Genomic DNA, 21,405 nt, shown 5'->3' with positions numbered 1-21,405 from the left:
GGGTGTGTGAATTTATTTATTGCATTTGTTGTATATAATATTATAAGCACTGGTTTGAATCCCCTTTAAAGATTTTTCTGAGTTAAAAACCCATTAAATTAGTTAAGACAGGCACCCAGGCCATGGACCACAATTACTATAATATTACCATTTCACCATTAGGTTGCTAATTTCTTTTAATAATATAAAAAGGCTAAATCAGAAAGATTCCTGCTTAATATTTTAAAATACCTAATTCAATGTTTATCCCTTAATCAAAAGGTTCCATTAAATTTATTGGCTGTTTACTAAATCTCCTTACCAACTGATCACTTATCTTACCGAATGAGCATGTAAGAACCAAGAATTTTATCTTGGTAAATATGGGAAAGGACTCTTACCCGGTTAGCACTTACCGGTTATCAACAATCTATTTTAATAACCGAGAATGTTATCCAATAAGATAAGTAAACATGGGTGACGTGTTTCAAGTATTTGGTAAATCACAATCTCCATATTCATAATAAAGAGGTTGATACAAATTTACTCTTTATCCATCATAAATCATTTCATGTTTAGACACTACAACCTTAACCCATATCAATGATAGACATAGCCATAGAGAACAGTAGAAAATAAATTATATTAACCCAAAAAACTACTACCAAAATTCATCCACAAAACTCCAAAATCCAGACATAATATATAACTTACAACTCAATATGCAGGACCAGGACCAATACAAGACCACCAAACTCAAATCAAAACTCTTCCAGGACAAAATTACCACAATAATTGATTGTAATATGTATATGCACATCCTACTACTTTTCTCTCACTTTTTTCAACACCAAATGCATGCAGAAATGAATTTTTATATTATGAATAGAAACGAATAATGAGCAAACCAAGCGGATACGAAAACAACACCCTTTTAGGTGAGAAAAAGAGGTCTGAAACCTTTAGGAAGAAAGGATTGATTGAAGCGCAAGCTGTTGTTGAGGTTGTAAAGATGAAAAGGTTGATGCAAGCGCAGATGGCGGTAATGTTTGCTGAAGCTGCCTCAGCAGATTGATCATTCGGCCAACTGTTTGTTCAGATGCCAAATCTTTACCAGCAGAAAGAACCTAAACCAAGATCACCAAAATTAGAAAAATGCAGGATATGAGAAAGTCTCTTTACTCTTCCAAGTAGATGTCAGGTCAGATGTTTCATTTGGAGAGTATGAGAAACAAATTTTGAAAAGTGCAAAATGGGTACCTCTGCAAATACTGCAACTATCTTCGGAAGATACTGATGATTAAGCCCTAATAGTTCTCCATCAGATCTGCATGCATGAGCTCTCAGTTAATGAACAAACATCGTAAAAGAAAGAAATAATTCAAGAGGTCGAGTTCATATGTTGTAAGAAATGCTTTTTTAGACATTTTGGAGTCTACCTTTCCACCATTGAGCAAAGCTGATCATGTACAACTTTCGCCTCAATCAAGTCGCCTTTTATTGGCAGGCAGTTTAACCATGCAGGAACAATCTGACCAAATGGAACAGGATTGATATCTCATTAGAAAGCTCATTTTGCCGTCTACAAAAATTACACTTCACCAATGAATGTGCTCAGATGTAATTCTCTCTACGTAATGATTGCATTCTTGTATCATTTTATTGGTATAGATTGCCATCTAAAAGGGTTCAGAAAATGATCCTTAACAATAAAAACGTTTAAACAGATGAAGAAAGCGGTAACAATTTCATACATTCAAAGAATTAAACTAGTCAAAGAAGCAACCAACTATTCTATTATTAGAAACATGATTTGAAGCACTTGCCATAAAATACTTTCTTGTTTCTGGATGTTATACAAATCTATCTGTATACAAAGAGATGCTTAGATATATTACTTCATTCACACCAACCAAACATTCTATAATGACTTTGCTAGCTCATAATAGAATCAAGTTTGGTATTTAAAAACAGTGTACCAAAAAAATGGTTAAAATGTCAAAGCTAATCACAAGAACGTAATGCTAAGAAACAAAACTAACCACAAAATTACAAAGTAATGAGCAGCAGTTAAAGTTGACAATCCGTAATAACAGAACAGCCATTTTCTAAATATTTTATAACTTTCAGAGGGTGTTGAGCCTATTAATGTGGCATATATAAGATGGAGAAAGACTAAAGAAGTACCTGAGCAGCATTAATACTATCGCGATGGAATTGGCATATCTTGCCAAGAGCTGAAACAGCATTGTCATATGCCATTACGTTGTCTGGATGTAATGCATCAGGGCGTCTGATGACAGCATCCAATCTAGAAAGAGCCTCTGCAGAAGGCCAAAAAGTGCATTATTAATGGTCAAGAGAAACATATAATCAGAAGAAATACAACTACGCAACAAATACAAATACAAGCATAAAGAAAACCTACCACCAACGAATTGTCTGAATGCACCTCCCCCAAACTCCGCACATATGCCAACCCCATAAACAGCAGCCTGACAGGTACTAATATGTTTAGAATTAAATATCGAAAAACTGACAATGCAAGGTGTAAAATTACACATACCTGGCGGACATCGGTGCTTGAATCATTGCATGCTTCCAACAGGAATGGTAGAAAAGTATCATAATATCTGTAATAACAGAATGGATAAATAAAAAGAAAAAATCAATAATACCGAAGTAACCAAAGAAGGGAAGGCTTACTTTAGAGCTGCCTCTCGACAATGCTCAGCAACATCATCAAATATGCAAATGGCTATTCTTTTCTCCTCGGCTGTCACATCCTTGCCCTAAATTTACAGGTCCATAAGACAAAATGTTAATGCCATGCATATAAGCAGCGTCTGTATAGCAGCTAAAATGGAGAAGCATAAAAACTAGAAGATATGATAGAACTCACAAACATAGGCATCAAGTAAGGCAATAGTTCGTCAAAAAGAGGCAGAAATGGGCCCTTAAAGATCTTTAGTAGAGTGCCCAAACAATCACCAACCTAGGTTAATGGGAGAAAACATGATTAAAAGAACAATCAGGCATATACAGGACACAATTCAAAGAGTTACTCTTATTCATAACCGTGAACACTAAAGACATACTTGATCGAAAAGTTCATCCTCTTGCTCGTTTTCTTCCTTCAGCATTTCTCCCTCTTCTGCATCAAAGTCTTCTGCTTTGACTCTTTCTGCTCTTTCATTTCTTCTAGCTGAACTGGCCATAATTACCTGTTTCATCTCTTCCACAATGCTTCTAACTTGGCTTTCATCTAAAATGGGCCCACAAATCTGAAGCAAGAAAACTTAAACAGATCAAAAAGCAGAATACCTAGTGACCTATGCTGAGTGCAACTGATCCACCAGTCATTGGGGGAACTGCAGGAGAAAATTTGGTGTGGAAGCCGATAAAGGCCTGTATGAAATCTAACAATGTCACAGCATGCTTCATTATCTCTTAACCTAGCTATTTAGGCTCTTTAACCACTGTTGTAGCCCGCTACATGCATATCATATCTCAATACATGTAAGAAAATCAAGATCCATGAATCTCACAGAATAATAGCAACATATCGAAAATCAACCACAAAACGTCCTCCCATAACAAAAAATAATCCATGTGTAGATTGAGATGACAAAATAACAAGAAAGAATCGATAAATCCAAGCAATTATAGGAACAATAACAGAGATGGTTTGCAATAACTCAAGTTAAGCAATGGGACCATACGTATCCATACAATATTTCAGAGAAGAGAGATATTTTGAAATATTATTCTAGTCGAGTCCAATTAATCCATCAACTCACTACCTGATGCTAGCTAAAGATTCGATTCACACAAATCCCATGAATGTGTTGTTTTTTAAAATGGAAATGTAAGCACAGACATGGTTAGTTCAGGCCTCAGGGATCATTGGTCCCACACACATTTATCCAAATATAACCTACTTTAAGCCTTAATGACTACTCAATAGGAGAAAAAAACAACAAAAGATGCAGCACGATCAAAATCAGTCATGCTAAGCACATATTAGCAAGAGAGACCAAAAAATAATTGAAAGAGAAAGACATACAATGTTCTCATACAAGTGACGCACACATTTCAATGTATATTAAACTAGATGAAGCACACCTGTAAGCACTCATTTATAGCATCCAGCATACTTGAGCAAATTTCAGTCTCTGGTTCCTGAAAGCCAAATTTTCAGTAAATAATCAAAAGATCCACCTTTAAGAACAAACGGAGGTCATTGCCATGTAATAAAGATCACATATAGTACACAAACTATCCCCACAAAAAGGACCTAGTGAAAAGCATCTAACATAGCTGGTATAAGATAAAGGGGGAAAGAGCAATGTAAAAGACCTTGTGTAAAGCTTCTACTAAAGCTGGTATGATATAGTCAGATAACTGCTTTACGTAGGACTCGTTGCGGCCCTGGGATTGCCCCTTCTCAACAGCTAACTTTGCAGAACGAAGAAGCTCCGGCATAGCTAAATGTCAAAGAATAAAGTTAATGTTAAAAACAGGATATTTGATTAACATTTAGTTGCCCAAAATATTGTACCTGAAACTGCAGCCTTTCTAACTTCTTCATGAAAATAAAATTTAAGAAGTGGTACTAATGTTGGAGCAACCTGCATGAGTTTTGATCAAAGATGAGTCAATATTTTATAGAAAACATTGACAAAAAGATAGACAAACTAGGTAAAATATATTTCACCTGATCAATCCAGGGGAAAAACCCTTCCTTTAACTCATCAGCATAACAACATAGCATGTTGCATGCTGTAGCTTTCTCCTCAAGAACACTAGTCTTGATCCCTATTCTCTTATCTCCAAGCGTGATAGTCTCAATGCTGCAAATATGACGGGTCAATTATAAAGTGACTTACTTAGCTAAGATAACATTATAGTGCAATTTAATGGAAACAAAGGCAAAGCCTGTGCACTTGCGCACACACAAATAAAACCAGCAAGTGTGATACCAACCATTCAGAGTAAGTTCCTGGGTTGGGGATAGAAAGGAAGAAAAAAGGGAGTGAAAGGAACTCAAAAACTGAAACATTCATGTAGGACTCCAACACATCCAAAACCTATAAGGAGTAATAAGAAATTCAAGAACAGATAAACAATGTTTCTAATTAAATAAAGATGAGACCTTTCATCATCCGATTCATCAATATCAGCATCTGAATCAGCAGATGTAATGGTAACATCGGGTTTAAGCTGAGCAGAATGAAGCAAAGGTGGCATGACAACATTCATGTAAGGGAGGAAATCCTGCCCTAGGCATTTGCAGAGTCTTGCCCACGCCTGCAACACAAACGTACAACTATTAACTTCAAGGCAAGAGAATTATGTATTATAAGATAAAGTTGAATAACAAAAAGAAGCATACTTGCAACATGTAGCTTATTGTTGGATCATCCGTCTCTAGTTGGGAACCTTGCAGTAACATGAGAACATCCATAACCTTGAATCACATGATAAATTATTAGTCTCTATGAGAAAAATATCTGTAATCAAATATAAAATCTGGCTATCATAAGCAGCATCTTGAATATAGCTTTTTAGAACCAGATGTCCAGCGAATTAAATCTACCTGCTTTGTCTTGCACCAGAGTCATACCTTTTTGAACCAACAATTTTAATTTATCAGTGCATCTTATTAGCATGTAGAAACCAAAATATTCTGCAATGTACAAAACACTTGGTAGGACAAAGCAGGTTCATCGTATTGAACTCTGCTCCATGTCTGGCTTTTCATATGAAGATTATGAAAACACCAAATATTACAAAATATATCTATAAACTATATTAGACTTTGATCAAAACCATTGAGCTCCAGGAACCATATATCCAGCCAATGCAATCAAGGAGGCATTTAAAGAAACACACGAATTCCCCATGAGATACAAACATACAAGGTTTGCCAAGGGTAGATTCTAGAGGTAAGGAATTCCTTCACTCCAAACAAAAAGAAGATTATAATGTCATTTTTAAATCGACAGGATGGAAATGAAGGAAGAAGTATACCTGCTTCGCATCATCCTTGAACTTGTCTTTTCCAACAGCCATTCCAACCAAACTAATACACTCCATAGATTTGGCACGTAGCATGCGATTAGCTTTGTCCATTGCATTCACCAGTATAGTTTTCAAGTAAGGCATAACTGCATCATAATACTTTTGAAAATTCTCCTGCCAATCATATACTGTGTGAGAACCCAAGTTATAAGAAAATAAGCAAGTTAAGCAGAAGAATGAATTTGCCTAATACCTGAGAGGAGTCAGCAACTGATGCCAAAGCAGTCAAAGCCCCCTCCTGCACCATCTGCTTAGCATTCTGGATATACAACAGCAATTCAATATGTAGCCTCCATTAGATAACTTTGGCATGCCAATTCATTGAATCAGTTTTTTAAAAATGGGGAATGCAAATCATTTCCACAACTTGTTGCAATCAAGACAAAGGTATGAGTTTCGACTTCGTTAGGCAAGTAGACATAATGACATACCTGCAACAGAACAAGTAGTTTACCCACAATCCCATCCAAATAAGGCTTTAGAAGTTCTGGTGTGCAATTTTCACTGAAGTTCAGAACTGCTGAAGCAGCATGTGCCTGCAAAACATACATCCGATAATACATGCAGTGAGTCATTCTCCTGTGTAATAGAACATAAACACTTTTTTCCTCGGTAAAAAGATCAAATCTAGAACAGATAAACAACCAATGACATTGCCCCGTTTACACTACTTTTTTATCACTCTACTTGTTGGCAACAAGAATAGGGTTCTTGTCAGGCAAGCGTTAGTAAATTACTGTACCAGTCAGTCAGTCACCGACAACTTACGTTATCACTGGTCAGTTTAAGATGTCTTTTCAACAAATTACATAAACACTGATACTGTAAATCCCGGTATCCATCACTTGTGTGTTAATCTAAGAAAAAGGCAAAAGCTAAAAGGCAAAAAAAATCCAATGAATTGAATGATGAACTGAAGTAAAAGCACATGGATTCAGCTGAAGAAAAACATAAAACAATGAGGAGGCAGATGACATGAGAATTAAATGAGAAGGGGCACCATTAACAAGAGGGTAACATTTACAAAGAAAATATCATTCAAGCAGACAACACAATCGGTATTACAAGAAGGTATAGTAGATTATCCTATAATCACATTATGATGGCAAATTAATGCAATCAACAACTGCAAGATAAAAATGTATGATTAGTATAATCCCAACTCACCTGCACCCGCGGATTATGGAAATCATCCATTGCTGAAGCTAATGCTGGAAGCACAAGATGATGATACTGGTTTTGCAAGTCTGGGCCCAAGTCTGTAGACAGTTGCCCAATTGCATTGATAGCCGCCCACCTAACACGTGGGTGAGGATCTTGAAATGAGTTCAACACCATCGAGACAACTTGCTCTAAGGTCTTTGTCATAACCTGTACCAATAAAAAATAGAAAAAAGAAATCACATTAATAACACAATTATGGTTTCACTGAACAAAGTTGTGCTTCAGCTCTTCCACAAAATCAAACTTTACAAGAACTGCCTACAGCTGAAATTTACAAAAATGCGAATACAACAGTTAGAAGCATAGCTAATTCTAAATGTTAATCTTTCTGCAATAACAAAAAATGACCCTCAAAGTACTAAAAGACTTCAAAATAACGAGAATCAACTTCAATTTACTAAGAATATATTTCACCAACGAATTTCACTTTCATTAGGTTCTAATCCAAAACCAGAACAATAATCATTAAAAAGCAATACCTTTGAGCAACCTTCTGCAATTTGAGCTAATGCAATGAGTGCCGCATGGTGCTTTTGCCACTCTGGAGCAGCCAAATAGGCTGGCAAAATCTCAGAAATAACAGGAACAATGGTATTCCCACCCAATGAAATTGAAAGCCTGTCCAAGCATTCTTGACCAACACTGTAATTGCTAGTCTCACCCGCATCCTCATGTTCGACCTCAGCACTATACCAAGCAGGATCATCTTCAACATCCAACAACATCTTCATCAGTATCTCAAACAATCTCTTAATAAACTGCGGCAACTTCCTTATCATCCCTGGTGCTCTCTCCCTCGCTTCAGCCAAAGTAATAACAAACTCAACTGCCAAATGCTTAGTCCCTTCTTCTAAAGTCTCAGCCTCCGCAATTTGCAACATTGCCCCCACAACTTCGGCAATTTGCTTCCTTAAAAACCTGGGTTCGGTACCTGCCAACTCAATCAGCAATTCTAAAGCCTCCTGTGCCGTGGATTCCTCACCGGAGTTCAATGCTTCCGTCAATGTTTGCATCATCAAGGGTAACAAATCATGGAACTTGTCCCTATCGGAGGCTTTCTCCAAACACTGAATGAAATTGATTGAAGCACCTAATGCCGCAATTCTCACATCTGGATCTGTCCCTGTACCCAAACATCCTAGAAAAACAGCATGCAAGGTGTCCAAATGTGGAACCAATGTCTCCCCGATGTATTGAGCCAATTGTGCAAAAATCAACAAAGCACTTTCTCTATGCCTAGGATTTCCGGAAGTAACACACTGAAACATGAAAGGTAAAAGTTCCGGCCATCCGTTTTCAGGCAGAACCAACGATGCAAGCTCCGAAACAGTATCACATAGCTTTTTGGAGATTGATTTAGAGGACTCTCTACTCACAGACTCAAGCAGGGTGGATTTAAGGGTTAATTGGGTGGCAGGTGAGAGGGAAGGGTATAGCGTTTGCGATTGAGATTCATCGTCGGAGGAGATGGTGAGGATGCGACGCAGAAGAACGGCGGACATCGCACGTGCTTCAGCGTGAGGAGAAGAGTGAAGGAGTTGAGAGAGCTTGAGTACAAGGGTATCAGGATGATTCTGTTTACAGAGATTGAATAGGGTTTCGGCTTGTGAACGCTGCTCGTTGGCGGCGGACATGAGGTGAGAGATTAGGGTTTCAAAGTGAGAATTGTCAGGGCCGAGGACGGCGGCAACCTGAGCGAATTGAATTTCGGTGGGACGATTGATATCGGAAGACGCCATGGATGGATTGGTGGTGGTTATCCGGCGGCGGTTGCGTGAAATGGTGAGTGGCGTTTTTTGAAGAGATGGAGGGAAGAGGGTTTTAGGCTTCACCCTATAAGGGAGTGTTTGGACGCACGGATATTTAGTTTTTCTTGCTTTATAACAAATAAATATAAATAAAACACATTTTAAATATAAAAAAAAACAAATATTCTATTTTTTTATTTTTATAATTTTCAAAAGTTTTCCATGTATGGAGATTTGTAGATCTTATTTTCTTTATTTCATATTTATTATTTCTAAAATCTTTAAAATATCTGTTTTATAATATAAAAATTCTTAATTTTTCAAAAGTATTATAAAATATCGGAATATTTTTTTAATATTGATTAACATATATTTATTTTCACATGTATTTATTCCATGATGTGAACATTTTCAGCCCATTTGTGAAATAAAAGTTGCACGTAAAAAAGTTTTACATTGTGAAAAATATGTATGTTCATCAATACATTAAATATTAGTCTTAGACTATAAAAATACGAAAAAAATACATTAAATACTAGTCTTAGACTATAAAAATACGAAAAAAAATACATTAAGATAATCTTACATTTCTTCGATCAGATGAGATCATCTCATCTCAATATGAACTCAATGAAAATTAACAATCAGGATTTTTATAATAACCTCACTTTTCATTTTTATTTATTTTTTAAATGTAACTTAATGTATAAATTATTATATATATAAACGTATTATTAAAATAGTTTTTTTGTAAATATAGTTTACTGGTGCTCGCATAATATAGCGATATATATCTCAATTTTAATGTTTCGTTTTATTATTTATCTATGTCGATATAATTCGGTTTTTAGTGGTTTTGAGAAAGCGATATGTTTTTATTTTTGAATAAAATATAAATTTAAATATACCATAAAATTTTGGAGGAAAAAATATATATGTCGATATCAGTATCAAATTTACTATTTAAAATTTTGGTTTTTTGTTTAATTTATTTAATTCTATATTTTATTTGTAATTTAATTTAGATTTAGATTTAATAACCAAATAATTTATTTATCGTTTAATAGTATATTTTTTATAAAGATGGTAATTAAGTATTCAGTTATAACTAATAATTATCTTAATTATGTTTTAGATTTTTTATATTCAAAATGAGATGTCTATCACATATTTGATTATGTTTATCTATAGTTAGTTACACAAAATCATAAATAAAGTTTTAATAAGTTGTATTTACGCATAATTTACTTGTTATATTGAATTTTAAGTAATATATATCAACAAACAGTATTTTATGAATAAAAAATGGTTTTAAGAGTTTTTTGTCAAATGATTTATGTGAACATTATGTTCCATAACATAATAGATCAAAAACAATTATATTAAATCAGTACAAATCATAAATCAATCAAGCAATGGTCAATCAATACAGCCACCCATAAGGTTGAAGTTTATCTTGAAAGAAAAGCAATCGAGATTTGGGGATGAGAAGCAATCGAACTCCAGGGAAGTAAACCTAAACCGACAAAGAAACCATAAAGAATCGATATGTAATGAGTCAAAAAGAAAGAAGCAAAAATCGATACAAATCATAAATTAATCAAGAGCAACGGTCGAAACCCATGAAGTTGAAGCTTACCTTGAAAGAGAAGCAACCGAGCTTTCGGGAAGGGAACTTGACGGTGATTATAAAAAATATTGAGTCAAAACCACCCATTAAATATGAAATCAACAATGGCTATCTATTCTTTCAAAAAGAGATATTATAGGGACGTTAATTGGATTAGAGAGATTGTAGGGACGAATTAAGATTTCAATGGAAATGGTATGCTTTAAAAACATGTATGTATGCATAATTAACTGGTATTTTTGATTTTTAAGTAATGTACACAAATTAATTTTACCTTATTCATAGTAATTTGTCTTTAAGAAAATGAGCCAAATGCTTTATAATATACTAGAAGATAATCGCGCAATGTAGCGAGATACATTTTAATATTTCATTTTATTATTTATCTCAGTCGATTTTATAATACGATCTTATGTGATTTTGAACAAAATATAAATTTGAATATATCATAAAAATTTGACAAAAATATATTAATATTAGTATCAAATTAACTACTTAAATTTTCTTATATTTTGTGTAATTTTTAATTCAATTTTTTTAATTATAATTTAATTTAGCTTCAATAACGAAGTAATTTATATTTGGTTTAATAATATAATTTTCTTAGAACTTGATAACTATCCTAATTATTTTTTTATATTTTAAAATGAGATGTTTATCCTCTATTTGATTATGTTTATTCGTAGTTAGTTACACGAATTCAAGCATTGAGCTGTAATAAGTTGTACTTATACATAATGTACTTGTAATATTGAATTTTAAGTAATATGTATCAATATAAAGTACTTTATGCATAAAAAATGATTTTTAAGAGTTTTTATCAAATGTTTTATAATATGATATAAAAGTATATATAGTTTTTTTTTTTTTTTAAATATAGTTTACTGATTTTCACTTTTTCATATTGATTTAATTTGTTAATTTATATACTTCAATGACATTTTTTAAAACATAATCAGTTTATATTTTTCTAATATAAATTTGTATATTTTTTAATTATATTTTATAAATATATGTTATAAATTTATTAATAGATAAATTTATAAATAAGATGATTGACGTTTTTCCTTGTATGTTTCTCTTCCTTTTTAATTTCAAAGTAGTTATTTATCTTTACTAATTTGATCAAACATATATAAGAAGTTAGAGATTATTTTGAAAAGTGGTAAATATTTGAGAAGTAAAAAGTGATCTATCCCTTCATACAATAAAGATCGGATTCAACTAGTCAAGGATTACAGTTTTGACTGGTCAAGATTTATAAAAAATAGAGAGAGTAGTTTTTGTAACTTTTATAAATAGACGGCAAACGGGTTTATATGTGTGTCTTTGTGATTCTCATATGAGTCATATGTTCATATGTGAACCCGTGTAATTCACATAATTAATTAATTGATTCATATATAACCCCTTTATGATTCACATATGAATAAATTAATTGATTCGTATATGAACATTTATGATTTACATATTAACTAATTAATTGATTCACATATACACTATATGTTCATATGTGAATCTTTAATTAATTCACATGTAAACTCATTTGCAGCTTATTTGTAGAAGTTACGAAACTATCATCTATCGAAAATTTATATGGTTCTTAACTCTTTATTTGGTCAACATTTGTGTTTGGACTGTGAAACACCGAATAATTACTCGCATGCGTATGCGGAAAATAGAAGGATAATTCCGTAACTTTTACAAATAGACGACAAATTGGTTTATATGTGAATTCGAAAATTAGTTCATATATAAATCACAGAGGTTCATATATGAATGAATTAATTAAAATAGTTTATATGTCAATTACACAAGTTCACATATAAACATATAGTTCAAATGTGAATCATATAGGTTCATATGTGAATCTGTCTGCTGCCTATTTGTGAAAGTTACGAAACTACCTTCTCTATTTTTTTTGCATAGCCGCAATTTTTGATTGGTTAAAATCGTAATTGTTAACCAATCAAAACTGCAATTATTGAACAGTTAAATCCGATATGCACCATATAAAGGGTTAGAATCATTTTTTTGCTTCTCAAATATTTACCACTTTTCAAAATAACATTCGGATATATATATATATATATATATATATATATATATATATATATATATCTTATCATCTAACATACATATCGTGCATATAAGGTAAACACATCATGCCCATAAGGTGAACACGTTGTGAACATGATGAAAACAAATTAATAAAAAAAATCAGTAGAGTGTTCACAAGGTTCTCATTGTGTTCATAAGTGATACAATTCAGATTAGTTTTATTGATATAATTTTTGTTCACAAATTATACAAGATATTTTTGTCATTTTACATGTTCATCAGCTAGTTTTTATCGAATATGATTTATTCATCAGTTAGCTTAGTTACCAGCTACCTTATTAATTATTAGTTAGCATATCAATTAACAACTAACTTATCTGTTACTCTGTCAAACATAGCTTAAAATAGACAATTTCTAACAACAAATCAATTTTTAAAAGTATGTTTTCAAGAATATAAATTACATAAAGATATATTTCATTATTTATACAAATTTATCTGTACTATCTTATAAACCAGATTTATCATTAAAAACAATTTTTAATGCACAAAGTACTATACATTTATGCACAAAGTCTTAAAAATCTTAAAAACAATTCATAATGCATTAAGTACTATTATTTTATGCATTCAATCTTAAAATATATTACTCTACAATTAAAATAACATATAGTACAAGTTACTAATGCACATTGTTACATTTTCTTTTCATGTTCCCAATATACTTTTGACACATTTTACTCATGTCTTCACCCTCTCATACTTCTATGTGTTCTCCTCATTCCCCAAGATGAGATTCAAACTCATATTCACCATGAGTTATTAAAAGTTATCTCATTCGATTGTTCTAAACTCTCAGTCTCGCTCTCACTCTTTTGATTCTTTGCTCTTGGTGTAAATCGAACACATTTGTGGAATCGTTAAAATATGTTGGATTTTAAACTGTCATACAATTTTTTTCCATCGATAGACTGTAATTGGAATCATAACTCTTATTTATTCAAATTGTATTAATATGTAAAGACCAAGTGTAACTTATATCATCGTTAAATCGTTTCTAATAAAACCAGTGAAACTTCAAAATCATTAAAATTCACGGCTTCTGCCGCATTGCTCAAATACACAACTAGTTAAATAATAAATGAAGTAATTATTAGTTTATTTACGAATTAACAATCGATGGAAGGGACATATGAAGAAAAAGGTGTTTATATTTAAAGCATGATGGAAGAATAATAATTTCCCATGTTTTTAATCCCACTTGAGTTTAAGTAATGATTATGATTTTCTTAATTACTTAATTAATTAATCCCTCTACCCAACAAAAAATAATACAAACCGGGTCGGCCGACATTACAGAGAACTTGTGCAAAAATTTAAATATGATTTTGTATTTTTGTAAATATATTATTTTATTATATCGACCATAAATAAAATCTTAATTTGTTACATAAAAAAAATCAAATTAGTTCTAAAAATCCTACAAGAAGTATCTGGTGATAACATTACATATATAGAGAACCTTTTACATTTGTACAACTAATACAATTCAATCTCAACAGTCCATTTAATTTGATGAATATGTAATTTCATATAAGTTTTGATTGTTTTCTAATATAAAGTATTGATCATAATTAATAAACCTTATTCATTTTTCATAAAATATTAAAATAATAATAAATGAACTTTCATCAATTTTATAAATATTTTAATTTATTAGGTTATCATTGTCTATGAGATAAATAGTTTATATAGTAAAACATTAATTTATAATATGTTATATTCAAACTTTACAAATGTTTTATTAATTTTTTATATATCATATGTGTAAGGTTTCAATACAAATGAGCATCTTACATGGTCATTTTTATATCATATGTATGTGTGTGTATGAAATATTGGTGGTGGTTTAATGAGGATGGGAAGGAGGGAAATAAGGAGATGTATGTATGTATGTATATATGTATGTATGTATGTATGTTGGAAGGTTAATGGGTCCATGATGGGATGGAAATGGGACCCAATTGCTTGAGATCTATTGGTGCCCCTTGCATCATTATCACCCTTCCTTTTGACTCATTCCACCCTGTCTTTTTTTTCTTTCTCAATTTATTTTCATACCACTTTTATGATATTATTATTATCTTCATATGTTTGGCCAACCACACCACTTACAATAATAAAAATTAAAACACATAATATATAAAAATATTATATTATAAAATATTTTAAAAATTATTTTTTATACATAAAATACTATTTATTAATACATATTACTTAAAATTTAAGATCACACATAAATTGTATATAAGTATAATTTATTAAAGCTTCATTTTTAAATTTGTGTAACTAACTATAGATAAGCATAATTAATACAAGATAAACATTTCATTTTGAATATAAAAAATCTAAAACATAATTAGAATAATCATTAATTATAATAAAATACTTAATTATCATTTTTATATAAAAAATATTATTAAACGATAAATAAATTACTTCGTTATTGAATTATAAATAAAATATTAAATTAAAGAAATTATATAAAAAACGAGAAGTTTAAGTAGTGAGTTTAATATATATATTTTTTCCAATTTTTTTATAATATTTTTAAATTTATATTTTATTAAAAAATAAAAACATTATGACATTCTCAAAACCACCAAAAACCGTATTATATCGACGAAGATAAATAATAAAATAAAACATTAAAATTAAAATATATCTTGCTATATCTTCCCACCAGCCTTCTATTACATAATAGGGGTGTGTCACCATTTGGGCAATTTCTAGATTCAAGTCTCCATGATACCATCAAAGCTTCATAAATATACAAAGGAATTCAAACAGACAGATAGAATCAATCAAAACATGAAATGTACGGCTCGAATTTCCAACACCAAAAAAACATTCAAGAATCTATTCAAAACATAATAAATAAGTATCATTGCCAACTGTTTTCAAAACACAATAAATAAGTATCATTGCCAACTGTTTTCAAAACATAGCTACCAAAAAAACCACATGAGATGCTTTCCTCAACGGTTAGCCTTTGCAACCCTTTCGATCTCATCCTTCTTCTTAATAGCATAGCTGCAACCACAACAATCAAAACACCACCACCACCACTCAGAATTTGACAACAGAAGCACATGGATTGAATTACATAAACGAATCACATAATTAGGAATGTAGTTGAAGCTACCTGTTTGAGGAGCCCTTGGCAGCATTGATGAGCTCATCAGCAAGGCATTCAGCAATTGTCTTGACATTTCTGAATGCACTCTCACGAGCACCGGTCGTGAGAAGATAGATGGCCTGGTTCACACGTCTTAGAGGAGAAATATCAACCGCCTGACGCCTAACGACACCAGCAGAACCAATTCTGGTTGCATCTTCTCTTGGTCCACTGTTTATGCCCACAAAATATGACCACCCACTGTCAGTTATAATCACCAACTAACCTAAACCAGATATGAAAACCAAATAACAAATTTCACAACTCTTGGCATCAATCATTGGGAATACCAAATCCCATTATTTCATCAGAATGTACAATTTTTCTCACACAAGAATCATGTGTCTAAATAAGAAAGCATATTATACACGATAAAGGACAATGAAAGTTGATGAAAGATATAACATGGTCCCAAGATTATATACCTGTTGATAACAGCATCGACAATAATTTGAATGGGATTAGCATCGGTTAATAGGTGGATGATCTCCATTGCATGTTTGACTATGCGAACAGCCATCAGTTTCTTACCGTTGTTCCTCCCATGCATCATAAGGGAGTTGGTCAAGCGCTCGACAACTGGGCACTGGGCCTTCCTAAATCTCCTCGCTTGGTACCTTCCCGCCGTATGAGGCATATATATTGGGTGTTTGGAAGCAGTGGCGGTTATGTAATCCTCCACAGAGAGGTCAGGGACCTGTATATTAAAACAGAATACTATCAAAGCTATGCCATTTGAAAAAGAAAATGTTGGTTTAAGACAGTTAAATTGCTTTGTAAGCCAGTTATAAGTTATCAACAAAAATCCTTATCCCATCTATCTTATTAGTTATTACTTATTACAAATACATATTGACAAACAGTTCTTTATAGTTGATTGTGTAGCGTATACCAGCTTAACACACAACACAAAAATAGGAGGCTATTCTATTGTCAATCATACAACAATTACTCAATCTTTTTTCTTCTTTGTATTCATAATTCAAGAACTCACGTTATTTGTAACTTCTAAGTTGTAACTTCAACCAAATAAGAAATTAAAAGAAGTTCCTTTCACTGGTAGACTATTCCAATAAAATGGAAATGGATCTGGTTCCTATATTTCTTTCTTAGTGATCACCAATTCCTGTGAAAGAATGAATAGATGGATCATGTCTCTTCCTTTATAATGATGATAAATCTCTTCCATATAATAAGAAAATTTTAAAAAAAATGTCCATGTTTATTTTCAGAATACAATGACTTGATATTAATGCTTTAGAAACTATTTAAGATATTCTAAGATATAATATTTTAAACCATAAAAATTAAAATCAACCTAACCATGTCATCCAACCTCAGGCGGATGAACATTATGAGCAAAACATAGATTATCTCCAAGAAAAGTAATAGAAGTCTGAAATTCTGAACACCAGAATTTCATTTGGCAATCATCTGCTCAATCTTTTTTATCGTGTTTTATGAATTTCATAAGTAGTTAAAAAAGTTCTCATTGACTTGAAGCAAAGATAATTCTACAGCATGGTTTTCAAAATCGTTTGAGGCGTATGCCTCGAGGCGAGGCGGTCCAAAACCGCTCATGAGGCGGCACCTCATGGTCCCTGGACGAGGCTTAAGCCTCAATTGGTGAGGCAGTGCCTTGAGGCGTTGAGGCATGATGTGTTTCTGAGGCGCACGCCTCAGTTTGCTGCTGCCTTGATTCGTTGAAAATAGGTGCCTGATGAGGTGAGAATAAAAAATTACTTAATTTTTTTAAAGTAAAGTCAAACACTCAATTGAACTTTCATAATTTAAAAGTACAAAGAAGCCTTCTATAGTATGTACTTTTATCTTATCAATCAAAAACAAATGCAAGCTTTCCATTTCCTAATCCTACTGTTGTCTTCTCCTCCTACTTTCTTTCAGATTTTCTTCTCCTCCTTTCTTCTCCACCGAGAATACCTCTCCAAACCCCATCTTTTTCCTTCTCCATTTCTTACTTTTTCTTCTCAAGAAGATTTTCATCTCAAAGGCCAACCCAAAAAGTCAGTTCTTTTTAGTTTGTGATAGAAATTATGGATACTATTGTGGAGCTATACAACTTGATCATGCTACGGGGAACAATAAGTTATAGATTGATATGCTTTTAGACTTATAACTAGTAATTTTATGAATCTATGACCGAGTTTGGTATGGAATTATGTTTTGCTTACTATTAATATTTATGAATTTTATTTGTTTGAGCCTCAGGGCGTGGAAGAAAAATGCCTTGAGTCCCGATTCCGCTTTTTAAAACCTTGTTCTACAGAATAGCTTTAATTCCAAACTCTCTAAGAATGCATCCACTCTCAGTTCACAAAAGATTGAAAATTAGTTTCCAAATTTAACCAACCATAATTTACTTCCTAATACTAAACCAATTCAACAAGCAAGGTCCACACCCTAACACTTCACAGATTTGACAACCATACTACGCTCTGTTAAAACTTTACAAGCATTGTTCCCTTGCCAACACTTAACCAAGCATAGCTCACTTCCAAACACTTCAAAATTTCAGACATAATTACATTCAACAGAATACAGTTCAGTTTCATGAATTTAACCAACAAGTTTTGACTTTCTAAGCAGGCATACTGTACTTCCAAAACACTTCACAAATTTAACTTTAGAATTGAAAAAATATGTGATGGTTTGGACACGTTTGTAGGGACAAATGTTGGCACTGGCGAGAAGGGTCAATAGCATAAAGATAAAGGGAGTGAGGAGGGGCAGGCCAAAAATAACGTGGGATGAACAGCTGAGACTGGACATAACAACTTTCGGACATTCCCAAAAGACATTATCTCAGATAGGAGTTCCTGAAGACACATTTGCAGGGTAGCTTATTGTGTAAGGATGTGTAGTTATTGTGGACAGAGGAGGGGTTTGGAAGAGTAGAGGATGAGGGAGGGTTAAGGGCTAAGAGATAGGTATCAAAGTCCTATGATAGGTTGGAGGACTCTCTGGAGGTAGTCAGGAGTAGTTTTGTGCGAGTTTTCAGAACAAGATCTTTTTCCTGACTTATTCTATTGTTTTACACTTTTACCACACTCAGTCTTTATGTCATTTAACTGTTTGTACCTCTCATTAGGCTTTCAATGTACTTACTTGATTTAGTCTTCTTTTATGCTGTTTAATGTGCTTACTTGCTCAACTTTTCCAACCTTTCTTCCACTCCCAAGATTGTCTCAAGGTCTTCATCACTAGCTAAAACTTAATTTCTTGCAATTTTTCAACATGCTTTCAGGGTCTTCACATAAACAGCTTCTCTACTCCATGAGGTGAAGGAAAGATATCGGTACAACTTACCCTCCCCAAACCCAACTCCATGTCAATTTACCAGGTTCCATTGGTTTGATTTATAGTTCGTAAACTTTGCAAACTTAATGAAGTTCATTTCCTAACACTTCAAAATAAGCATATGAATATAAATGCCAAATAATTGACTTCCTAACAATTTATGATTCTCACTGAGGCATATTTTTAATACAGATAATTTCTTTGACTGGTCCTTGGAGATAATCTATAGCTGTAAATTCTAAGCTTTATCTGTTGTATCTTCATGCTTTATCTTCCACATATGTAGCCTTGCTATTTCACTTCCAAAAAGGCAAAAACCTTTCACATTCAAAAGGGCATGACCAGCATTCTAACACCTCAGATGTAATGCAGCAAGCATGTTTCACGTCCTGATACTTCACAGATTTAGCCATGTATGGTTCACTTCATAAAACTTAACAAAAATAAGCACTTACTATCAACATTTCAAGCTCCTGAATCATAATATCACCTTCATTATTTCCAACAATTCGATGATTCATATAACTCCAAAAATAGACTAATCATATATGAGAGCCACTTACTAAAAACATAAACCCAGTTTTCTAAAATTCAAACTAAACAGTAAACACCAACAGAAAGTAACTTCCTCAGAGAGCCAATTCTCATCATTTATTAATTCAGCAATTTCCTTGATCAGTTCATGGGTCCCACGACATCAGGATTCCTAGGTGAAATCCTTGACAAAAGGATAACATCCATTTTAAGACCTAATCTATTTATATGTTAATTCCATCCAAATTGGCCAATAATTATCCAATTTCCACGAATTCCTCGACCAAACTCTGCTCCTGCCCCGCTGAGGAACAAGAAGCTAAGTTCCAACTCCATACTCTGTATCCTCCTCTCTCTAATTAACGAGAGATTCATTTCAATCATCAGCTCTTCAAATCCCTTGAAAGGTGCAAGTACAAGGATTTTAAAGGGCAGTATCACGAGCTCAAAGTTTGAGGTTGTTAGAATGCATGTTTGCTAACAAAGATGAAGCAAACATACATGAAATAACACCGGGCTCTAAAGATACCAACCTGAACATCATCATAAGTCCACCGGTTGAAGAGCAATACATCACTGCGACTCTTTCCATCTTCAGCAACAGGAGCAGCGACTTCCATTTTTGCAGTTCTCTATTAAACTGTCAACAGATCATTTCAACATTATTTTTTTTACTACAAACAGTGAAGAATACGAAGCTTAAATTCAGCGAATAAAAAATTGATGAACATATTTTCAGAAGCTGATAGATCAAGACAGCAAATAGTTCACTAACCTCCCACCAAGTCTCCGTGGAAAATGCGGGCAAAAACTGCTACTGCCAACTGCTAAAGCTCCGCCTTCAGACGAGGACGACGAAAAAACCCTACCGAGTTCTTATAGCATAAAGGGCCAGGGCTTCCTTTTGGGCTTTAGGTCATGGGCTAGCTTTTAAAAGCCCATAAAAGTTATAGAAAAAGCTTTTAAACGAGAGCGAGTTAAGGTTACGGGTTTTCGATCATCATCAATCGTTTGAATTTAACCCGTAACAATTGTTTTTAAAAGTGACTTAATTTATACTTCGTCACGTATTATGACAAATTGTCTACATAAGTTTCTTACCGTTCATCCATGAAAAGGACGAAGCATGTTCACATGACAAATGGTTGTCATTACTGCCTTTAGTATTTCCGTGCGACGATTTTGAAGTTTGGACTAGAGATAATGTATACATTTCGTATTGGTTTAGGTTCTCTTTCGTGGGTCATCTTAGTTTAGGAGTGCTGCTTGTTCTTTATAATGGTTGATGGTTCAATTATTCGTGTAAAGTGTTTGGTTGTGATTAGAGAGATGCACAAGGCCTAGAATTTTCGAGTCCGAGTTCGGTCGTGCACTTTCCAAGCCCATTTTTAGTAAACATAAGAAAGTGTGAGCTTTTTTAGGCCCACGCCTAGGATTTGGTGATGAAAATAGGCTTGATTATCCCTTTTCACACCTTTTTTTTTGGGCTTGACCAACCTTTTTGGGGACGGTCTTTTAAGCTTTGGGCCTGTCTAAGCTTTAAAAAAGGCATGAACGAGCTTTAGTAGGCCTGAGCTGGGTTGGGCGGG

The 21,405-nt window shown here is 33.1% G+C and overlaps 2 protein-coding genes across 2 annotated transcripts; both read right to left on the bottom strand.

The window, feature by feature from the left end:
- Positions 1–598: 598 nt before the first annotated feature.
- LOC112513751 (importin-5-like) lies at positions 599–9,113 on the bottom strand. Its single transcript, XM_025120110.1, has 20 exons — positions 7,767–9,113; positions 7,231–7,434; positions 6,495–6,599; positions 6,257–6,322; positions 6,013–6,177; positions 5,375–5,449; positions 5,135–5,289; positions 4,697–4,832; positions 4,541–4,610; positions 4,339–4,466; positions 4,105–4,161; positions 3,078–3,263; positions 2,882–2,974; positions 2,686–2,771; positions 2,546–2,612; positions 2,408–2,474; positions 2,167–2,303; positions 1,419–1,510; positions 1,240–1,306; positions 599–1,106 (listed from the first exon to the last, which is right to left on the bottom strand). Exons 1-20 carry the CDS (start codon positions 9,024–9,026, stop codon positions 942–944), a joined length of 3,381 nt encoding a protein of 1,126 aa, XP_024975878.1. The 5' UTR covers positions 9,027–9,113; the 3' UTR covers positions 599–941.
- A 6,477-nt stretch (positions 9,114–15,590) lies between these two features.
- On the bottom strand, positions 15,591–20,663 carry LOC112524153 (40S ribosomal protein S5-like). The gene is made up of 5 exons (XM_025133837.1): positions 20,592–20,663; positions 20,350–20,456; positions 16,390–16,661; positions 15,932–16,135; positions 15,591–15,819 (listed from the first exon to the last, which is right to left on the bottom strand). The coding sequence occupies exons 2-5, from the start codon at positions 20,434–20,436 to the stop codon at positions 15,765–15,767; spliced, it is 618 nt and encodes a 205-aa protein (XP_024989605.1). The 5' UTR covers positions 20,437–20,456; positions 20,592–20,663; the 3' UTR covers positions 15,591–15,764.
- Between the last annotated feature and the right edge of the window lie 742 nt (positions 20,664–21,405).

Source organism: Cynara cardunculus, assembly GCF_001531365.2.
Source record: "Cynara cardunculus var. scolymus isolate 2C chromosome LG 1, CcrdV1, whole genome shotgun sequence".
In the NCBI taxonomy this organism is placed as follows: domain Eukaryota; kingdom Viridiplantae; phylum Streptophyta; class Magnoliopsida; order Asterales; family Asteraceae; genus Cynara; species Cynara cardunculus.
This window is presented reverse-complemented; position numbering and strand designations above follow the sequence as displayed.